This window comes from Uloborus diversus, chromosome 10 (genome assembly GCF_026930045.1).
Source record: "Uloborus diversus isolate 005 chromosome 10, Udiv.v.3.1, whole genome shotgun sequence".
Taxonomy (NCBI): Eukaryota; Metazoa; Arthropoda; class Arachnida; order Araneae; family Uloboridae; genus Uloborus; species Uloborus diversus.
Genome location: NC_072740.1, coordinates 134,562,911 through 134,586,729, shown reverse-complemented (window position 1 = coordinate 134,586,729; position 23,819 = coordinate 134,562,911). Strand labels below are relative to the sequence as shown.

Below are 23,819 nucleotides of genomic sequence, written 5' to 3'. Positions count from 1 at the left end.
TGAGTTTTTAGGATTTCACCAGCAAAAAAAAAAAAAAAAAATACTGAGAGAACTTCCGAACTCTACAGTTCCTCTTTCTGAAATAACGTTTTAAAGGATGCTCAAAAAATGTTTTAAACTTTGCAAAATTTCTCTGAGAGAACCCTAAACCCCTTACTCCTAGTTTACTAAACAACCATGGGTGCGGGAATTTACAAAAATTGCTATTAAGCAGTCTATAATTTTTTTTTCTTATTAAAGGCGGGTATATTTCATTTATCTCCTGTCCAACGATAGTAATAGGATGAAAAAAATGAGTAATCAGATTCTCAAACCGAAAATCGGTTTTGATCAGCACTGAAAACATGGAAATTAAAGGATTTTTTTTTCAAAACACTCTACGAAAAAATGTCCTCTTATGTCCTCTTAAAAATTAGTATTAATTAGTCATAAATGGTCTGTAGAAAGACCTTGAAAAAAATCAGCATATTATCATGCTTGTGTAAACAAACAAGCAAGAGAGGTTTAAAGATATTTTTAAGCGCTTTTTGCGTTTTCCCCCCCATTGTGCGTCATGGCGAGCAGATCTCAGAGTAGGGTGACATGTTTTTGATAAAGTGAAGTTCTCTTCTTTTTTATTTAAACCAAACAGATGTTTGAAGATCTCAAAAGCTTGGTGATGAAGGCGGGTGTAGTAATAGGATGTTGTGACCAGGACTTCTGTGTCTTTAAGTTTGATGTATGGACTCCTTGTTGGGTGTGTTCAGCTACTGCTGATTTCTCGTAGTGTCGTAATCGGCAATGATGTTCATGCTCCAAAAGGCGTGTCTTGATGCTATGCTTGGTGGTTTCAACGTAGACTGATTCACAAGAGCACAGAATTTTGTTCACTCCTGATGTAGAGAAAGGACCCCTCTCTCCTTAATAACTCTTCAGCTATGAAGTTTGTTTTTGTTAACATTTTCCAGAGTTATACGTGAGTAATACAGTATTTATAAAGAAACTGTTTATACTCTTTTAGGCATTTTTAAAAAATACTTACTTTTTCAAAAATTGCCAAAAATTAGTATTTTTTAAAAATGGCGGGAAAATCATCAACAAGTTGCCGGTTTTCTGATTTCCCGGTTTTTTATTTCCCAGATAAAATGTTCTGCACTGTACTATTTACTTCATTTATTTTTCCCTATTCAGTTTCAAACTTTAATATAGGCAAGTATTTTTGCTGAAACCTTAGATGTAGATTTGGTTTTTCTCATGATTTTGCAGTTACATGTTGGAAAAATGTCTTTATTTAAAAAAAACATTTCTTCTAAAATACATTTAATATTTGAAATTCATTGAAATGCACCTCCTCACAGTTAAGAAAATTTTAGTTTTTAAGTAAGGGTATAATGAAACAAATTGGCTCCGCCCCCATTTCAAAATTTTGCTTGAATACAAACATTACTAATATAGGGGAAAATTAGAAAGAGTGAGGCAGCTACCTTTATGCCCAAATAAATTTGAAGAATTATTTCTAACTTATTCAGCAGGTGTAGCAGATTAGAATTGAGTTTACAGCTGTTGCACCTACAGGACATTGACGAGATTTTATTTTGGCATAAATACAGCTGTCCCATTTCTCCTAGTTCTCCCTTGTTCTTTTAATCTTGTATTTCCTCATCAAAATAAAATTTTAATGTGTTCACTTAATGTCATTTATTTTATGAACAGTTAACTACCGTAATTTCTGGCACATAAGCCGCATCTCATGCTTGTGCAATCCAGCGGCAATAATAGAATTCCTTTAAGTGCTAGTAGAGCTCTCAAATTGCATCATGAAACAGTTTTTCTCTTATTCAACTCCTGAAACTATATTAGGTTGCTCTAGACACTTCCATAGGATTTCACCACTGTTGTTGTTACCAGATTCGTAATGGTATCGTACGTTTCACAAAGTTGAAAATGGAAGAGTTGCTAACTTGTTTTTAATATTTTGATACTGTTGTTTGATGATGCAGCTTATAATTATATAATTTTGAATATTGGTTTAAAATGTCTGGATGGCAAATTAAACAATCCAATTTTTCCATGTAACAATTATGACATGGTTTGAAATTTTTTCATCCATCCAAATGTAGGTGTATATATCTGACAACACTAGTTTTTTCTGTATAGTCATAGCGTTTTCCAATCTTCTCATCTACGTGAGGGTCAGTCCATTTCCATTACTCTATCAAGCACAGTTACTTGTTACGGTTTGTTCTTAATATTATGAATGATTGCGTCCATATATGTAGAAGGGGAAAGGGCCATGTTTTGATAAGCTCTTCTGCAGCCTACACAACAGGGTGACTTATCCCATGGATCTTTTGTTTTTAGTTATTCAATTATTCTACATGCAGCTTATATGCTAGTGCAGCTTATCTACCTGAAATTAGGACAATTACAAAAACATAACTTTTATTATAGATCATACAAAATGAACTTTATGAAATTTCTTACACGTAAAAAGGGGGCTGGTGAAAAAAAATTGAGATCCTAAGGATAAGAAAAATTCTGTTTTAGAAATATCTTTCATTTTACATATGATCAATTCAAAATCTATTTTAAAAACTAGCATTTCTGCTTTTCTTTCAGTTTCTTCTTGAGAAGGTGGTAGTTTAAACACAATATGATTTTTTTTTCAATGTAAGTTACTTGGCCACTTCATGCTTGAAATTGCCAAAGTTCTCTCTGTTGTGATCTTTTCAACTATATTTATAACCTTTTCTTTTGGCTCATGTTAAGGAAGTTTAATTGAATAACTCCTAATATGTTTCATTTTCTCATATTTTGTGTAGTACATTTTGAATTATTGAATGTAATAATAGTTATACAAAAGTTAGGTGTTATTTTGTGTGATAGCGTTGAAAGACATATTTAAAGTTTGTAACCTTTTTTGCATTGACAAGGCTGAAATTGTTATGGTAATAACGAAAAAAACCCTCAGTAATCAAAATCTTTCTGAATACAATGCAGTCGAACCTCCTTGTCACCTCCGGACTGTGTACAAAGTGCCGGTATTGCCAATGTGAAGTCTTAACAAGAATAGTTGAAAATCGTAACTAAGTACTAGTTTGTAATAGAGTTGCAGATTTAATAAATTAATTAATAATTTGTTGCTGTTCATTAGATTCAACTAACAGTTTTGAATCATTAGCAGACAAGGCTGAAATTACAAAACAAAATATTAAAAACTTTGCTTATTTTTAAATTTCATTTTGAAATATAGTAACCCCTCGTTATATTGCACTTTTCGGGGAACAAAGAAAAAGAGCAATATATCCGAAAGTGATATAACGGAAGGCATTAAAAATAGTTATTAGTCCAGTACACAAGTAAATTAGCATTTGTTCATTTTGATATGATTCTCTAATGGTTTCGATGTAGTTCACGAATGTACTACCACACCCATTGAAATTTAAACAAGATTGAAATTTAAGTTAGTTTTCATCATCAGAAAGTTAAAAACATCAAATGATGAATAAAGAGGATCTTTCTGAGTTACCGCGAGATAAGAGTTAACATTCCAATACTCTCTTATTCCCAATAGACTTTCAAATCCGTTTGACTTGCTGTAGAAAGGATGTGAAAAGTGAAAGTAACCACATTGTTTACAGAAAACGCTTTTGCCCATATGGAACATACCTCCTTTCTTTGATGCAAATCCTGGTTTGTGCAACCAAGCACAAATCTTTTCTGTACTAAAAGAAGGGCATATGTTCTCTTCTACATGGGCTAGTATCACACCTGCTTGATGTCTCTCACTCACTGTAAAGGCAGTGTATCAATACAAAAGAAGATGTCAAGTAGTTTACAGACTATCTTGAACTGAAATATACTGCTTGGGTATGTACATTTGAATGACAGGAATTGCTTCGACTTTTGCAGCAAATTCAGAAGAATAGCTTCCTTTTGTTCATTGACAAAATAAAGAAAAAAGAGACCTTCTCCGAGCAATACCATATGTTTTCAGAAAAGGTTTCATACTTAAAGCAAAGTTTTTTTCTTATTTTAGACTTTAATATTTCGGGAGACAGAAGAAAAGAATGATATGTATGAATGAGTGATATAAAGAGGCACGATATAACCAGGGGCTTCTGTACTTTCCAATAAGGGTATGGTTACTTTTTAAATAACAATTTAAACACTCATACTTTCCACAAAGTTGAATTTTTGTGACAATAGGGTAAAGGGGGAGGGGGTTCCCCTATAATTAAGGAAAAAAATATTGAACTCTCCACTTTTGACCACAATCTGATTAGATTTTGATAGCTAACCCCCATCTTTCAAACATGGGATTGCACTTTCTAATTCTTTTTTTAACTTTAAGATTGTTTTTTTCTCTTCAATCTAATAAGTGGCTTCTATCGCTTTCTCTCCTGGCGATCTACGTTCAAGCCATCCAGAACTTCACGTGTCTCCTATTTCTCCCCCACGAGAAGGAAGGACCGCTGAGAAAATAGTTGGTTGTCAATTTCGTGCTATGTTCAAACTCCCTAGTGAGAATTTTCTCCTCTTCGCCCTGCAACTCGAGATGGGGAAACGATTGACCAATCAAATGACACCATACCTCGCCTCACTAGTGCTTATCCAAGCAGCCACACATGTTTTATTAGTTTAACTTATTCAACCTTATTTCTCTGTAATGGTGAATCACAGAAGCGGATTTTAATAAGAGGGCAGGGGGGAGCATCCCCCCACACAGGGATAAATTCATTTTGCATTGATTTTTTTTTCGTTGACTCCTTTGTGACATGAATAAGTTTTTTTTTAGTTATTTACAAAGAGCATACTACACAAAACATATTTGCATGAAAGCATTTTTCTTTGTTAGAAAAGTAATACTGGAATCATTGGCCAGAGCAACAAAATGCATATTTAACTCACCGGTTGCGAACTCAAGAGAAGGTAATATCGCGATTTGTTTAGTAAATTTTCGTTGATGAAATCAATAATTAACATATTAAAAAATATGTGCAGACGTACCTAAAAGAGCCATATCGATCCAAAGCTATTTGTGAAATGCTAGATTTATTTCTCAGCTATAAAAAATGCAAAATGAAAGAAATCACATAGCAGTTTCTTTGCAAAACCATAATATTAGTGCAAACGGTATATAGTATCAAAATGATATCTCAACTGTATCATGGCTTTAAGAACAAATCAGCAATTGCTTTGAAATTCGCAATGAAATTGTTTCTGAATTCTTTAATTAAGCTTATATGTTATGAAGCTATGATTTTCTCAATTACATAATATTTTATGATTAAAATATAAATTAATTTATAAAAACTCAAATGAGGTGTAAGTTTATTTAATAGCTATACCCTGATATTATAATCATAATAACAATGTTCCTTATTTAAATCGCTAATTTTATAGCATCTCGGTGAAATTATATAGGGTTTAGTATTTAATTTGTTTGAAATGTTGAAGATATTTTATGCCCCATTCAAAGTATATCAGTGAATAATATTTATGTACTTAAAAGTAGATTAATTGGCCTTATGAGGATACTTAAAAACATCTGAAAAGTAAAGTCATGATTACCAACACATTTATCGTAAAATCTATACGACTAATAAAACTTGATTTTTTCCCCCATATTATATTGGTTTTGATACAATACGTTATTTAAATGAGGGTAAGGGTATCAATATAAGCAAATATAAAAGGGGACTTGTCCATTAAATGAAGAAAAAAATTATGTAACTGCACCCCCGTTAAATATTGGATGACTCAAAAAAAGGCGGTGGGGGGGGGGGGGGGGGGGAAGAGAAATAAAATAGATGCCTGTATTCATGTATCTGCATTCAAAGTAATACTTCTTAAATCTATACTGTTTGGCATTTTAGAAAATTTGTAAATTAAAAAAAAAAGATGAAATGTTAGCGTCAGGTATTCAAAATCTGAAGAAAACTAGTGTTTTAAAAGAAATGATATTCACAATGATAATAATAAAAAATAAAGACTGCTGAAAAAGAGCTGAGTTTGTACAAATTCATTAAAAAAAGTTTTATTTTTTTAATGAAATTAAAATTATAATTAAATAAATAAATAATAAAACAGTTATTAGAAGTTTTCAGCAAAACAGTTTTATAAAAAACATATTTTTGCTTTGTTTGAAAATTTTTTGGAGGGGGTTTGAACCTTAAAACCCACCCCTTAATTACGGCCATGGGAATCAAGAAACATCAATTTAAAATTATTAGTTAGATATGGAAAACAATCACTACTTAAATGCGAATAAACTACAAAATATTAAGCATTAGATCGGCAGAGAGACTAGAAACGGTTAGCTGAAAATTAAACACTAAGGAGGTGCTCAAAAAGTGAAATCTTTGCAGAATATAAAATTATTTTTTAATATTACTACCGTTTTTTAATGCACTCATTTTCTAAGAGTCAATTAACGATATCAGTTTTAAATTTGTAGTTTAAGTTAAGATATATTAAACTACTTTTTAGACGAACAACAGTGGCTTTCAAGTTATTTACAACTAGGAGTACCCGCATGGCTCTGCTCGTGCTATAAAATTAAATAAAAAAAACTCTTAGAGCAAGTGTAAATTTACCTTTCCACTCCGAAATAAAAAGAAAGATTCTGTTTTGTTAGTTAAAATGTGCACATATAATTTTGTCTATGCTCCAAACATAGTCCATAAAGTAATTTTTAAAAATCCTGATATAAAGATTACACCTGTCTGTCAAAATTCTCTCTTTCAAAGAAAATAGCATTGAATTTAAATACGCTTAGAATCATTTAAAATCGCCGTAGAAAAGCGTTTAAAGTTGATAAAAATATGATAGTAACTTTTAGCTCTCCAATCCGAAAGATACTGCCAGTAAAAGAAGCAAAGAAATAGAAATATCACTAAACTTAGATTTATCGTCTCAAAATATTTTTAAGCAGAACAAAAAATAATCAATAAAAATAAACACTATTTGCACATGCAAAAACATGATAATGATCACGTTACTCACCTACCGTTGCAAGGAGAGTAGGTTTTGACAAACGTAAGGCATTGCGCAATGTGACCACTATGAGCAATCCTGATTGCTGAATCAGAATCAAGTGAAAATCTCCCAACCCAAAGAATAAATAATTTTGTTTAAATACTAAGTACTTAAAGAACGGAATGAAAATCCGTGCCGCTCCTGATAAAAAGGTATTTTATTGAAACATCTGTTGCAGTTACAACGAAGGCAAATTATTACCGAAAAAAAAAAATCTTGTCATCAAAATACTCACTCCAGTTGAATATTTTCATACCAAAAGAATCAGATTTTATGATAAAACGTATTTTATGCATGTAAAAACGAATTTTCACTGTGCCTCTAATTTCAGTGAAGAGCAATTCCACAAAAATGACAATTTTTACGAAAGAATTTCTTTTTCATTAATTTATTGGAATGATTTTATAAATTATATCACTCATTATGCCTAATTCATTATGTGTGGGGGGCTTTCATGGCTATGTGGTAGAAAATTCACTTCAAATGCATGTAAACATGGGTTCGATAAACTCGGATGCTCCGAGTAGTGTATTTCCTTTCTTTACAATGAAAATCTTTCTCATGTTGTCCATGTGTGAATAAATAAAAAAGTCCAAAATCTCGAGACAATGGCTCTCAATCCATCCATGTTTATTAACCATGGACACATAAACAACAACAGTAGTGTCATATAAGTTAAAAGCAAAAATTTTTAACTTAATTAAGTATATGGTATTTTCTTATCTTAATGAAGAAAAGCTGCTACATAGTCTTACTAACGTGATTTTTATGTTAAAGCAGTTTTATGACTTTTTAATTAAATCTTTTGAATTTTTTATAAATATTCCTTCACATTATTATCTAGGTCTGCTCAGAAGCTACTGAGCCAGATTCAGATGTGGATGAGTTTATTGGTTGTTTGGCTCCAGATGATGCTCGAGTTTTTGTTGATCTCCTAAAATTGGCTGTTGCAGGCAGAATGAGTGAGAAAGCAAAAGATATTATATCGACAGTTTTGCTAAATATGAGTAGAATCAATCCAGAAGTAAGTTTAAGTGTACAAGATTATAAAAAAATTTAAAGTGCCTTATATATGTTGTTTATAACTTTCATTGGTACAGACACAGATCAAGCTATTTGTAGATTTTTCACTAATTTAAAAAAAGGGCGTTTTCGAAATTTGTCAGAGACTTTTTGTGTGTTCCTCAACTATATACTCCAAGACACCTGAACCAAGTATACTTCGGAAGTGTTCCCACGGTAATTTGGGCTGGGTCTGATGAGGGAAATAAAAGAAACTCTTCAAATATTAAATGTTCTGGCTACGTTCACATCACCAGGCAAATAGTACATTCTAGTCAGTGGGCATAGCTTAATGATATGTCTTTGGTCACATGGTTTTGCTCTGAATGGTGTATTTCTGCGGCAGAGATTTTGTCTTCGTCCTGAATGATATTTAATTCTCATGGCATTCAAGTGATTAATTTTCATGCTCTGGCCTGTTAATTTTAAGTACAGTCTTACTAAATATAAATAGCAAAGCAGTAAATTAAATGTATTTTCTTACTAAAGAAGTTGAATTAATTGATCTAATAATTTTTTTACGTATAAATATAGCATTATTTTGTCATTGAAATGTTAATTTCCTGTAACATTTTAGTTTTTAAACATATTTTGTGTTCATTTCAAGTTGAATTAAAGACAGAAATTCACCTTCCCCAGACTATTTAATTTATAATCCATAATAAATATATTTTAACTGGTGTCTGATTTCTGAAGTTTGACCTAGTATTCTAGATTCACTGTTTCAAGGTGCTTTCGGTTTAATTTAAATTGGCTGATACTAATTAAGACTTAAAAAGGAGGAGGTTCTGAATTTATTAAAATAGGGTCAATCCATACAGCTTCGACCAATGGCTGGGCTTGACTATTATTATTTTTTTTTTGAAACTCATATCCCTAAAAGCTGCATATGAAAGATGTTTAAAACCACTTTTATTTTTTCTTTAATCTGGACTTATGATTTTTTAAAGGTGGTCAAGTCATTTTTGTTGCCAAAAATGGGACTTTTAGACCTTTGCAAATTGGCGAAAATCTATTTGAATTAAATTTTTGACAGTTAATTTTACACTTTGATGTTGAAGTGTATAACATGATAGTTTACATGCTGAGTTACGTGGCTGCAACATAATTAAAATAATGGCAACAGGTTCAAGTCAAGGTCAAATGTAAAATTTTTACTCATTTCAAAGGGGGATAACTCACTTAGCAATTGAAAACACAAACTGGAATATGGCAAAAACTAATCATTGGAATCATGATTGGAATTAAAAATAAAATTTCTTAGCCAATTGAACATTTCATTCAAGTATTATGCACATTATGTATATTGTTTGGTGTATTTGGTTTATAAAAAGGATACAGATGTTTCGAATTGAGTAAGTTTGCTGGTTAGTTCATACACTTCATTGCACTTTCTTAAATTATGTTAGTTGTACTCTATACAATATATATATATATATATATATATATATATATATATATATATATATATATATATATATATATATATATGTATGTATGTATGTATGTATGTATGTATGTATATATATATATATATATATATATATATATATATATATATATATATATATATATATATATACAGTGGCTCCCAAAAGTGTTCGTACACCTTGAAATTTTGTAGTAAAATCAAAATAACGCAAAACTGAATTCGAGTATGAAGTCCAATTTTTTTTCACATCATTCCTATGCTATTCTGAATAAAACCCAGCAGTTTTTTCAAAATATTGCCAGATTTTATTTTTGAAATTTGTCAAAAAACGAAGAGACACAGAAAAAAATACGCCACAAAAGTCATCGTACACTGAAATATTTTCGAATAAATTCATAATTAAAATTATCGTATGTGGTTTTTTTTATTATTTTTGCATTGTATTGAACCTTAAAAGTCATTTGGCTTTAATTTTTTGTTTATTTATTCCCTAATATTCTGCTTATTATTCTTAAATGGCTTTTATGCGTAGAAAACAACAAACATGATTCGAAATTTGATTTTTTTCCCTCACAGTAGCCATAAATTAGTTTGAAATGTCTCTAAATTAGTTAATTTATACCATTCCGTAGTGAAGTACTTGATAAAATGCTGTAAAGACAAGAATCGGATCGAAAACAAGGTAAGAAAAGGTCAACTGGCAAAGTTAACAAAGCGTGATCGGAGGTTTACAGTTAAAAAAATTATGAAAAATACACATTTGAGTGCTGAAAAAGTTTCTGCAGAATTGAATGAAACATTTTACGTTTAGTTTTCACGTAAAATTTCTCACCAAGTTCTCTGATTAGCTGGATTAAAGGGGACCTCTTTCCGCAGAAATTTTCTTGTTCCTGCGAAAAACAGTAAGCTTCGCTTTCCGTCGTAAAATCAATGATAAATAAGCTCAAAACGTTTTTTAACAACGTCTTACTTATAGATGAAAATGAATTTAATATTTTGGGTTAAATTGTTGCATAATTGTCAAGAGAAGAAAAAATGAGGAATTTAATCTTAAGAACTTAGTTGGATCAGTTAATCAGGACGGTGAAGGTGTTCTTGTGTGAGGGTGCATAACAGTATCAGGACTTGGAAATTTGGATTTTTTTAATGCAATAATAAATCATACTGGTCATTTAAATATTTTAAAAAATAATTTAAAACTATTAGCCCACAATTCGGTAATCGGAAACAACTTTGTTTTTTATCAAGATAACGATAAGAAGCACACGTATGCGTTTGGTGCCTCAAAAATTGTCCTTAAGCTTAGAAATATTTCCTCAATCGCCAGATTTAAACTTAATGGAACATGTTTGGAGATATCTGGTGGCTAGATTACGAAAATACACCATTGAAACGAAAAGCGAACTAGAAACAGTAAGACTCGAAGTGCAGCTGAACACTTACTCAGAAATTGCACAAAAGAAGAAAGAAAAAACAATGAAATTTATTCTCAGACGTTTAAAAGTTGTTGTTGATACTGCATGATATTCTACTAAATAATAACTTTGTAAAAAGTCAGATTATTTACCAATTTTTTGACATTTTTTCAAAGTGTACGAAGACTTTTGTGAGATAAAATTCTCGGCAATTTTTGGTTTTTGATTTTTTAAAAAATATGCTTTAATGTTTTATTAAAAAATTTCATGTAGTTTTGTAAAAAATAGATCATAGATCTTATAATAAAATTCCTATTCCGAAATATTAATTCTAACCAATGGATAATGGCCCATTTCATTGAAAGTCGTAGGTGTACGAACACTTTTGGGAGCCACTGTATATGTATGTATGTATGTGTGTGTGTGTGTGTGTGTGTGTGTGTGCTGAAGAAACAGATTTTAAGTGAATAATTATTATTTTAATTTGATAACTTAGAAAAAAGAAAATATTTGAACATGAGTGAGAGAGAGTAGTTCATTCTTGATTGACGACTCAAGTAGTTAATATATAGACTTTACTGATGATGTAAACGCAAAAATTTTCAATACATACAAACACACTCTCTATATATTAACTTATGTAATTTGCTTTAAACATATGCAAAAACATTGATTTAGAAAAGGTCAAGGAAGAATTATTTTTTTAATGAAAATATATATACATTTGTTTGGGGTTAAAATGACCCTTCCCGTAATTCTAATGTTAAAGGCCACAATGTAGTTTTTGTAATTTAGTTGCGTTTCTACTCGTTTTAGATGAATTTTATTATAATATTGATACATTTTGGAGATATTGTAAATGTTACTACTTGTCCATCAAATGCTTCAAGAAAAGTGGAAGATGCTTGGGTTTATCAATAGATCTATTTCAAAGAAATCTAAAGAAGAACTTCTGCCCTCATATAGAAGTTTGGTAAGACCTCATTTGGAGTATGCTGTTCAGTTTTGGTCTCCTTATCTTAAGAAAGATATTAATGTATTGGAAAGGGTTCAAAGGTGGGCTACAAGGCTAATAAATGGACTTTCCCATTTAGACTATGATTTCAGTCTTAGAAGGCTAAAAATGTACAGTCTTGAGCAAAGAAGAGACTGCGGGGGACATGATTCAGTTGTTTAAATTTATTAAAATGAAAGATATTACGGAGCTGAAGTTTAGCACTGAAAACAGGACAAGGGGTCATTGTTTTAAGCTATTTAAATCTCAGGCTAATACGGATATTAGGAAAAATTATTATTATAGCAGGGTAGTGGAACCTTGGAACAGCTTACCGGGAGAGGTTGTAATGAGCACGGGAGTAGATAGTTTTAAGAGGGCCATTGATCTTCACTGGGGATTGTAAATTGACTAGGACCAGTCTAGCTGGGCCCAGAGCCTGTTGCTGGTCGTCACTTTTGTATTTGTATAAATAAGCATTTAAATGCAACGTTCTTTTACTGTCTCTTAAAAAGTAAAAGAGGGTTTAATGTTTTGATGAAGTTATATAAATGCAGCTGGAAATATTTTAATTTTCAGTACTAGTTGTTTCATCTTCCGTTTATTTTTATAGGTTGCAAAAATGATCCTTGAACTTTGTGTCACAGAACTAGAAGATGTTGCTGCTGACGTTTCTTCTCGACGAAACATACCATTGCCTGTTATTCAAGAGACTCCCCATCCTTATCCTGATAATGCTAATTTAAGTGATTTTGTACGAATACCAGGTACTATAATATGATATGGGCGATATTGAATATATGTATACAGTGGGTTCTCTAAGTAATGTGGAAACCCCAAAAATTCTATTATTTTTCCCGTTTTTTGTATATTTCACATGATTTCTAGTGGTTCAAATGATGCAAAACTGTATTTCAGTATACATACTGATTTTATTTTATTCAAATAATTATTTATCTTTAGTTTTGAGCATGCATATTTTTGAAACAATTATTTTGATTTCAATGCTAAAAGTTCTCTTGGTTCTAATTCCTAGCCTCACAAGAGGTTTCCATGCCTACAGTTAACCAATAAAAGGCTTTCCTTCCAAAGAAACTTTTTTTTTCTTGTAGAATATTTAAATTTTATTTTACTCAGCGACTGAGAAAGTACCAATTAAAACCACACATGCCCAGTTTCAACAAAAATTGACTTAACTGCTGATTCAAATATTACAAGAAGGTTCATTCAGTGCTGTATTGTTAGTTTGAAGCAAAGAAAATTACGTTCCATTTAAGTTCTGTTTTAAAACTTAAGAGTCCTAAATCAAACAAGAACATGCAATGGTGGCTAGGGGCTTAATTTGGCTCATGGGCCTGCTGTTATCAGTTGTGCCCCCATGGAGGTCACTCTGACTCCCCAAAAGCTTATTTATCTGGGAAATTTGGATACAATGTAGCTTTTCTAGGTGTAGTATATCTTCTAATTATGTTTAAATATGTGTGCATGCTCATATTTTGTCATTCAGTACAGTTTGGAGTTTCATTTTGCAACTGAGAAATTTGCCGTCTTCTCCCGAAAATTTTAGTTTAGGATACCCTGGGATACCCTGGCTGTTATATAAAATTTCACAATAATAGGAAAACAAATTAAAACAAAGAGAACTAAGGTAGGTGTGCCAAATAATTAGGCCATGCAGACTAGGGTGGATCGAAAAAAATAAAATTTCGAATCTTAATTTGGAATACCCACCAAAAGCTGTGCATATGTAAGATCAATACACATGTAAAATATTATCAAGTTTGAACAACTCCTTGAGGGTCCTACCAAGGCTTGAATTTCTCCAAAAAATAGGAAAAAAGGTCAATTTTCCAAAATTTTTATGAAAATAATAAGGTTCAAAATTTTTGTTCTAATGCCATTAAAATGTTTCCACTTAACACGCTTTTCATATATCTTCAAAATTATTTACATTCTTTGCAGTATTAGGTTCGCACACAAGTTCGTAAAATTTCGTGAAATTTCCAAAAACTGACTTTTTTTAAGCCTTTTTGCACATTGCAAAATATTTTTTTAAGTCCATTTTTTTTTCAATGACTGTGCAGAATGCAGTTTTAAATAGAAATGAAATTATACTTTATTATATTAACAGCCCAGCACTTACGACAAGAAGCGTAATTGCTTCAAACTGGACCAGTGGTAAATTGTCGCACCTGTCTAGCAATTTATCTATTGGTGCTGCAAAAATTCACATGGACCAGCAGTTTCACCATCAAGTAATGTGAACAGGTAACGCAAAGGTTGCTCGTATGCAGTTCGCAGATTAATCATGGGACAGGATGTCCAATTTTATTCTCTATGGCCGCAATTGCGGCCATTCTTTTTTCTGGTTTTCGTGGCCGTGCCATCACAGCCAAAAGCTAAAATATCCTTAAAGCTTAAACAAATTTTCAGTTCAAAAATCACATTGCTGTCGCGACATATTTTCCCGTTCCAGAAGTTGGTGTTACATGACCCAAACAAAGAGAATTGGATTTTTCAACCATGGATTCCTCGCTTATGGTTCTTCTATGGTATCTGTCTCCAACCGTTTCTTTTTATCATAGTTTTGTTTTTACGGCTATCGAAAAATGTACTTTTCAAACCCTTTCATTTCTAGTTTGCAGGTTTTGAACAGAAGCACGTACTTCGTCTGTGACACCTGTGACGCTTTTCTCGCTGTCTTCGAATTTTATTCCTATCAACGACTTTGGAGCGATCATTATTTGACACAGTACCAAAATCCTGTAATGTTTCTGAAGCAACATCGCACATCTGTCAGAAATGCCGTACTGGTAGCACACTCTTGATAGCGTTGGCAGAGAAAGCCTCATTTGTTTCACTTTTGAAGTGACATCAACACCAAAATATGTTGATGGCTCTGTTGGTGGGAGTATAGCCGTTGCAAATTTTTCTTCTTCTGGAATTGAAACAAAACATTGCTGTTCCTCAACAGTGTGATTACAGCATCTCGTTACGTAAGTGAAAATCTGAAAAAAAATATTGATCCTGTCATTCAACGAAATGCCTATTTTTGCCACCCGGAAAATATTTCCTTAGCAGTGATCACTGATGAACGAAGTACATCAGAGAATTGGCTTTGCGAAGATTTTGAAGGCCAGACAAGTGGCTTCTGTTCACGAAGAAATAAGAGAATTCTATAATTCAAGGATTAACTTTGATGCATCAGACTACTCTGATGTTATCAACCGGCAAGAATGTGCAATAACTGCCACCTCTTCTCCTATTTTAGCTGGCATATCTAACGAAAGTCTTCAACAATACATTGAAAACACCAACGCCAATTTTGCGTTCGTTATTATTGTTTTTTTAGTTAGTACAACTAAATCATTTTGATAGTTTACTTCTAATGTAAAATGAATAATAAATTTATACTTAAAACATGTGGCTCGGCAGATGGAAAAGGTAGAATGGAACTCGAAATGCAGTCACCTGTTTTTAGTGAATGCTGGGCTGTTAATGCAATAAAGTTTAACTTCACTTCCGTTTAAAACCGCATTTTGTATAGGCGTTGTAAAAAAAGGAAACTGGACTTTAAAAGAAGAAATATTGCAATGTGCAAAAAAGCTTAAAAAAAGTCAGTTTTTGGTTAATTTCACGAAACTTAACGGCTTATGTGCGAACTTAATGGTGCAAAGACTGTAAATAGTTGTGAAGATACATGAAAAGAGTGTTCAAAGGAAGCATTTTATCCGTATTATAACACAAATTTTAAACACTAGTATTTTCATAAAAATTTTGGAAAATTGACATTTTTTTCCTTTTTTTGGAGAAGTTCAAGCCTTGGTAGGACCCTCAAGGAGTTCTTCAAACTTGATAATATTTTACATATGTATTGTTCTTACACATGCACAGCTTTTGGCAGGTATTCCAAATTAAGATTCAAAATTTCGTTTTTTTCGATCCACCCTAATGCAGACCAATAGGACCAACCCTTATCCTCCCCCCCCCCATTTTCCCATGCAGGATCACAAACATTCGTTAGTTTGTGACTTTATTGTCATCAGAAATCATAAATGATGATAAAATGTTATCAATAAGCTGTTTGTCATCAATAGGCAAAAGAACAACAACCGTTATTACAAAAAGTCCAAATTTCCTGATCTTATTTTATAGTATATTTTATTTCTTCATGGTTTACTGTAGTTTATTTGTATAAAAAAAGCTGTTATTTGTTCTAGAAAGCCTAGTTTATCAGGTTTACGAATTTAAAACGAAAAATGTTGCTGTGTACCGTCATTTTTCCTACAATTTGATTCCCCTTAAAAAGTTTGTCTTTAAAGAAGTGCTGTAAGTATGTAAATATAACCATGTGACCTCAAGTCATTTACAGCTCTCCATTCACTCAATTGTCGCTGTCACTTGCTAAATGACTACCGGTGAGAAGAAAGGAAATTCCTTGGGGTGGTCTCCCAGTAGGGGTCTCTTTCTGCCCACTACCCCTGCGTTCGTTTAAGTGGGCCGGATTCGGGCGGTCTCGGATCTAAGCTACAAAGCTGTTTTCGGGCGGACTCGGTCTTAAGGAGTTAAATGCTAAAAGGCTCATTGTACTTTTTTGTATGCGTTTATCCTGTTATAAAAGTGCAAATTGTTTGCTTGGGTTAGCTAATGTTTTTAAATCTGGAAATCATGTTTATAATTACGATAAAGTTATGATTAGATTTCGGTTTTTGTATGTATTTCAGATTGTAATGCTAATGTATGCATGTAAAATAGTTAAAATATTTCATTAATATTTCAAATGCTTACTAAAATGTCAGTTATTATGCTTTTTTGGGGGCGGAGGTACTTGGTTTTTAGAAAACTTTGTTTAAAAATTTAGTACTGTTATGTGGTTTGTCAAAATTAAAATCATGGAAAATGTGCAGTCTAATGTCAATAAGTGAATGCAGTAGAAGACTGTTATAACACAGATCTTGGAACCAAAAGTTGTGCGTTATATTGAGTTTTACATTATACAGATCATTTTAATTTTTGAAAATAGAATTCAAAATGTATCAATATATTTGCACATAAGTTTTAACTGGTAATATTAAATCCCAAATAATACAACTTAATTATCATTCACAAATAAATATGTTTCATAATAAAAAGAAAGTGTATTTTCCTAGACTTTGGCTAGTTTAATGGTTTATTTAGCTACAGTCGAATCCTGACTTACGCGAGGGATGCGTTCCAAGACCCCTCGCGTAAAGTCAAAATTTCGCGTTGTGGGCCAACGTGTGCTTAAATTTTTTTTATAAGCATACCCAATTATTTCAGACACGTATTAACACCCCTTAAATTAATTAAAACCATTTCTTAACTATATACATATATTACCGTATCTTTTATAAAGAAATAATTTTTTACTGCACTTTGGAAAAAGCATAACAATTTAACATAAATTACTGCTATGAAGCACAAAAAATCAATGATCAATGAGAGACATTAATTAAAACAGTACCGTACATACCTTAAGTACATTACTGCATTATACTAGCACTGAACAGTAGATATCATATACTTAATTATAATTTTTAAAGTGATGAAGATGATGGCTTATGCAGAGTGGGAATCACCCCTCTTTCTAGTCTCTTTACGCCACAATGAAAGAGCATCTTCTATTTTCATGATGTTTGTATTTTGCTCAGACACTACTCTGCTAGCTTCAGTATTAAAGCTAAGTTCTGAACTTTTACAGATCTTTTTTTCTTGAATTTTAATTGCACGTATCGAAGATTCACTTATACGTAATTGCCGTGCTACCTTCAATCCACTTTTTAATTATTCAAGCATATCGAGATCTTGACCTTTTCTTGAATGGCAAGAAACTTTCTCATTTTCTTTCCAATTTTTACTTTAGATGAAAAAGCGCGTTTGGGAGCCATTCTATTTTATCAATGTTCATATGTAGAATGAGAGAGAGAAAAAAAGAAAACATTAAGAATTGGAGCGGTTATTTGTATAAACTAAAGCAAATCGTTGCATAGGTTTAGACTAATAATACAGTGTGTGAACTTCCGCTTTCAGTAATGCTAAAGGGATGAAAGTCCATTCACAAAACCAAGATTCAGTGTCAACGAAGCCCATTCTAACACTCCGCCACTCCTTTGCAAAAAAATTCTTGTTGCAGGCGAGCAATTAGTGTCAGCAATAAAAAAATTCATTACTTAGGAAAAACTCGCGTTATAGCCATTTCACGTAAGTCGGATCACGTTGCAGCGGGATCCGACTGTAATTGCATTTTCAAGAAAAATCTAGCACTTTTTCACTATCAACACCAGTTTACATTTAAAAGCAGTGAATTAAAATGAAAAGATGAAAAAGTGCTTTAAAGTTATATTTGCAAGAAAAAATTTATTCTTTTCAAGGTTGAACAAAGTTTTTTTTTTTTTTTTTACAAAACTTTCTGTTTACTTCTGAAAAGATTTGCCTTTTATAGAGAATTGCGTTTTATAGGTTGACCTTATAAAGGATTTCTATTATTTGCAAACTGCTTTAGGCTTTTTTAAATTATCATTTTTCTGTTATAAAAAGGAAAAATAAATTCTGGATTTTTTTTTCTAATCTTTGCTTTTGTTTTCGTTCATGCTAAGGTGCTGTTTACCTAAGGGTAGAATTTGATCGTCAGTGTTCAACAGAAAGAAGACATGACCCATTGACTATTTTAGATGGCTCAGGGAGAATTGTTGCCATTAGATCAGGTGATAGTTATTACATTTTTATCTTGAACCTGCATTTGCATGTCATTTATAGTTATTTTAAAATAAGATACAAGTCACTTTTGTAAAAAGTTATTGACTAATAAAGTACGTATGTTTAAATACAAATCCCTCTCCGGAAATTAAAACTTATGCAGCTTTTTTTCTTTTCCTTTTATTTTGAAAATGTTATTACAAAACCTTTAATTACTCAAAAAACTTAGGACTAACCTTGTCATATGATGTCTACATTTATATGTGTATTAATTTACTCTTGTATAGGTTATAGTTTTTACTTTTTAATTTTTACATCTGTAATTTCCACTTTTAGGCCGAGAATGGCAAGAATGGTCGTCTGATCTTCATATAACTGGAAATGAATTGAGATGGAAATTTGTTAGTGATAATTCTGTGAATGGCTGGGGTTGGAAGTTTACTGTTTATCCAGTTATGCCACAATGTCCTGACAAAGAGTTATCAGACAGATCTGTTTTATCTGGTCCATCAATTGAGCTTGTTATGTCCCTTCTTGAAAAACAAATTAATTTTTCTCATGATGTAAAAGCATTATCTCGACTTGCAACAGCACTGGCATCTTGTGCTCAGAATGGATCACTTGGTAATAAATATGCTTGTCTCTTTTTTTATTATTATTATTTTTCATATTCTAATGAGTACAATTTTGTTTTAAATTTCACCATATGATGCATTAAGTATCAAAACCAGTACAACATACTTTTTAAAGTTTTACTGGAGAGACAAAAAAATCATTCACAGATTAGGCTTTTTTGGTTTTTGGAAAGGAAACCTTTTTTGTGACAGCAGTTTTTAACCTGATTGAGTTGGATGCATTCCAAATAGAATCTACCTAGAAGTATCTAATTATAAAATAAAAACACTTTTGAAAGTTCATGGATTGAGCTGGTTTTGCTACTAAATGCCTGATTTTGTTTCATTTACCTGCAGTTAACAGACATGAACAAGCAATTCTGTACCTCAGAGCCAGATGGATGCAAGTCCAAAATTTGTGATTTTCTGTTTATTAGTGCATTACATGTAGAAGCCTATTCCACATCAAGCCATGTCAACATAATTCTTAGAAAAAAATCCTTTTCAATTTTTACCAGGGTCAAAAGAGCTTGCGTCCCATCCTTTGCATGTGCCAGTAAAAAAAGTTTTTCCTCTCTCCCGTAAAATTATCATAATTTGACTTACGTCCTTCTGGCTCTGAGATACAGAATTAAGATTGCAAATTTTAGCTTCTAGCTTTTATTTAATACCCATATTCTTTTCATTTCTGTTAATGCCATCTTTTGCTGTACAGATTTAGAAAAAACTGGAAGTTTCTTCATGGTTAGATTGAATCAGGGTTTTTGCTACGGTCGCATTTTTCACAAAATGTGAAAAACAATCTAAATTTACGAAAATGAAGCAAGGTTCTTACACTTTTATTCTCAAGAAAGAAAAAATAATGCATAATCCGAGAGAGAAAGCAAGCATTGCAATATTGTTTTTATATAAATCTCAGCGGAAATGTTTAAGCAGTACTTTTGTTTTAACCGGCATTATATTTCTCCTCAGTAATTGCATTCTTGGCGTTTTAAATTTCTTTTCTCAATGCTAAGTATGATTCTAAATTTTTATTTCAAATTTGAAAGAAATATTAGCTACTGTGTATTTATTTCTTTAAAGATGTCATGACTGAATTTTGAATTTGGCTTTCAACTGGAGATGAAACACATCGTCAGGGAAAAAGTTATGTAAACGTATTCGTTAACCTTCAACATTTTAGCATTTTGCTAAAACTTTTTTCCCTGTATTAGCTTTTTTGCTAAAAAACGTTTGAACTTGGTTTAAACCCTGGATTGAATGTAATCATGTTCAACGTTTATGAAAATTTGCCAAATCTGCAATATCAATTCAGGGAATATAACTTTTGCTTGGGTTACTAACATTAGCATTTATAAGCAATTAAATTTTCTGGAAGTCATTAATTAAGTTCAATAATATATAACATCAAATACTGAAAGAGGCAATGTTACGTTTTATTGAGGAAATGTTAAAACAAATGGTGTAACTTGCCATATGGGTTGATTCAGAGTTCTATGTTAAAATAAAGTTTATTTTAACTTGTTAAATTATCATTTGTTCATCACCAAAATTGGTGCAGTAAAAATTTATCATAAAATATTATTCCCCACTCCCCCAATATCTTTGTTTTATATATTTAAAAAAATGTAGAAAAAACCCCCCTACTTTTTAAACCCATTTTTAAACTTTCAGTGCCTGATTATGTTGTGTCTCCTTTTTTTTTTCAGGTCCTGTTTATAGAATGTGGGCATTAAATAAACTTCGGCAATTAAATTCCTCTGTACTTGAAGATGAATTAAGAATTACTGGTGTGACTGCAGACTCTCCAAGTATTAGTTTACCTTCTGAAATACAGGTTAGGGGTATAAAGCTTTTTCTTTTTTTTTCCTTGTCTAAATTCTTAAACTAATTGTTTTTTTGTTTTGAAATTTTCTTTCTTAAGCATAATTTTTTGTTACCAAAAGTTTTTGTGGATTTTGTTGAACACACAACATTTAACATTATTGCACCCTATCAAACCAGGGCTACATAAAATAGGGATAGACATTCAAGTTTATATTGAAGTTCTTTATGTAGAAGTTTGGTAAGGCTTCATATAGATTGTGCTGTTCAATTTTTGGTGCCCTTATCTAAAGAAAGATATTTCTTTATTGGAAAGAGTTCAAAGAAGAGAGCTACTAGGCTAGTATGGGGTCTTTCAGATTTATATTATGATGTCAGACTTAGTTTTAATTATGTATAGCCTGGAGCAAAAGAGAGTCAGAGTGAATTTGCTTCAGTTTAAATTTATCAACATGAAAGGTGTTAATCAGTTAAATTTTCGCTCAGAAAGCAGGAGGACGTGTCATTATTTTAAGCTATTCAAATATCTGGCTAGGAAAATTATTACTTTCGTAGGACTATTGGCACTTGGGAAATCTTACTTGAAGAAGCTGTAATGAGTAAGGGAGTAGATAGCTTTAAGAGGGTCATTGATCTTTATTGGGGACTAATAAACTGACTAGGTCTAGCCCAGCTAAGCCCAGAGCCTGTTGCTGGTAGTCACATTTGTATTTGCATTTGTTTTGTAAATTAAACTTACAGCTTCTTGAACTATATTCAAAATGGACTCAAAACTCATTCAGTTCTTCACTGAATATGAGTTTGTCTCTATTGCAGCTAAAACTTTCTGCATCATAGCAAAGTAATCATTTGAGCTGTTTAACAAAATCCTCTGCAGAAAATGTTACTTTGAATTAATTGTTGATCAAAAAAGACGGTTAGAAAACAATAATGCTGAAAGCAAATTATGTTTAATTAATTTTATTTAGAAGTGTTCCTAAAGAGTCTAATGAGTTAATGCAAATACAAATACTAAAATTACGACCAGCAATAGGTTCTGTGCTCACTGCTCAGCTTGGCTGATCCTAGTCTGTTTATAAATCTCCAATAAAAATCAAGTGCCCTCATTAAATTATTCATCCTTTTCCTTTGTTTTTTGAAAAAAAAATCTTCCTTGACATTATTAGGGCTAAAAGTATCCCTGAAGCATGTGTGAGCTTATTATTTAACTATTTTTGTGTATTTTGACATTGTTTTTCTCATTAATCTTCATGTAATTAGCATTATAGTAACTGTAGAAGGATTATGATCCTATGCTTTTCAGTGATTATCACTGGTCTTCAAAGGCAGTCTTGAGCCTTTTTTCTGTAACTGAAAATAATTCAATTTGAAATGTACTTTCTATAATGTTTTTTCATCCCTTATCAAATTTTGTTTAAAAGTTCATTAATTTTTCATAAATGTTAGTAATTAAAAAAGTAAGTTTGATTGCTCAAATTCAACATATTTTTATACGATGGGCCTCAATGAAGAATGATCAGAGTCCCAAACACAATAGTTTCCAGTACTACATTTTTGAACTTTGAAGTTGCTTAAGTAGTTGAAAAATAGGTAAAAATTGTCTTCTTAACACTCATTATATAGTGAGATATCATTTATTACATGTTGAAAATAAACAGGGACATTTAACATAAATGAAACATGAAAGATTTATTAAAAAACAAAATGGTGTCAGGACCTTGATTGTTTTTACCAATTATTCTGCTTGATCATTTGGTGGGTAGTCTGAAAACTCAGTGTCATCTTCTTTTTCAAGCAATTCAAGTGCAGGAACAAGAGATTTCTAGAACATTTGTGAGTCGGGATTAGTGAGGAATTGTTTCAAATGTAGAAATGTAATTTTGGGTAGATAAGCTGCCCTATTGTATGTGCCGCATGTGCAATAATTTATTTACTGAATACGAAAGTTCATCAGATAAACCACCCCATTGTATATGCTGAAGAAGAGCATATCAAAACATAGTCGCCCCTCCCCTTCTATATATCTCTCTCTATAATAACTTATATTTATGGTTGCGATCATTCATTATATTAAGAACCAAACTGTAACAATCAACTGCACTTGTTGATAGATAGAGTGAACTTTGTGTAAAAAAGAAAAAGATAAGAAAACGCTATGGTTATGCAAAAAACTAGTCTTGCCAGATGCACACATTTACATTTGGTTGGATGAGAAGTTTTCAGATCATTGTGTTTTACTTAGTAGTACATTGTAAAATTGTTTAACTTTTATCAATTGATTTTTTTTTTTAAATATATCATCATTGAGACAATTTAAAACTTTACTCAAACAAGTTAGCGATACCTCCTGTTTTCAGCCTTGTGAACGTATGGTACCATCACGAATCGGGCAACATTGGAAAGAACAGCGGTAAAATCGGCGCTAACCACTGACCTCTCGCAGGTTTAAAGGAATGAGAAATTAAGTTTAATGAGAAGCCTGTTTCATGGTGTAATTTTGAGAGCTCTTCTAGCGTTTTTTAATGAATTCTATTATGCCGTTCATTTGAGCGACAGAAGGATGGGGGGGGGGGGATTTCTTCAGATACACCACAAATGTTATATTTCAATTTTAAAACATGTATAAGCAGTGGCTTATCTACCTGAAATTATGTTAAATCCTTCATTTTACGGCTGTAGAGCAGCTGATGTGAATGTTACGAATCAGACATTGATCTATCTTGCCCACTGGCAGGTAGACT

General features: G+C 31.8%; 1 protein-coding gene across 1 annotated transcript in view; it reads left to right on the top strand.

Moving 5' to 3' along the window:
• The window catches only part of LOC129231190 (E3 ubiquitin-protein ligase HERC2-like), a 323,605-nt gene that overhangs the window by 212,839 nt on the left and 86,947 nt on the right, over positions 1-23,819 (top strand). Inside the window, exons 55-59 of the mRNA XM_054865437.1 lie at positions 7,865-8,044; positions 12,537-12,690; positions 18,541-18,648; positions 18,977-19,264; positions 20,964-21,091. Coding sequence (XP_054721412.1) covers positions 7,865-8,044; positions 12,537-12,690; positions 18,541-18,648; positions 18,977-19,264; positions 20,964-21,091 — 858 coding nt within the window. The remainder of the gene's footprint in view (positions 1-7,864; positions 8,045-12,536; positions 12,691-18,540; positions 18,649-18,976; positions 19,265-20,963; positions 21,092-23,819) is intronic.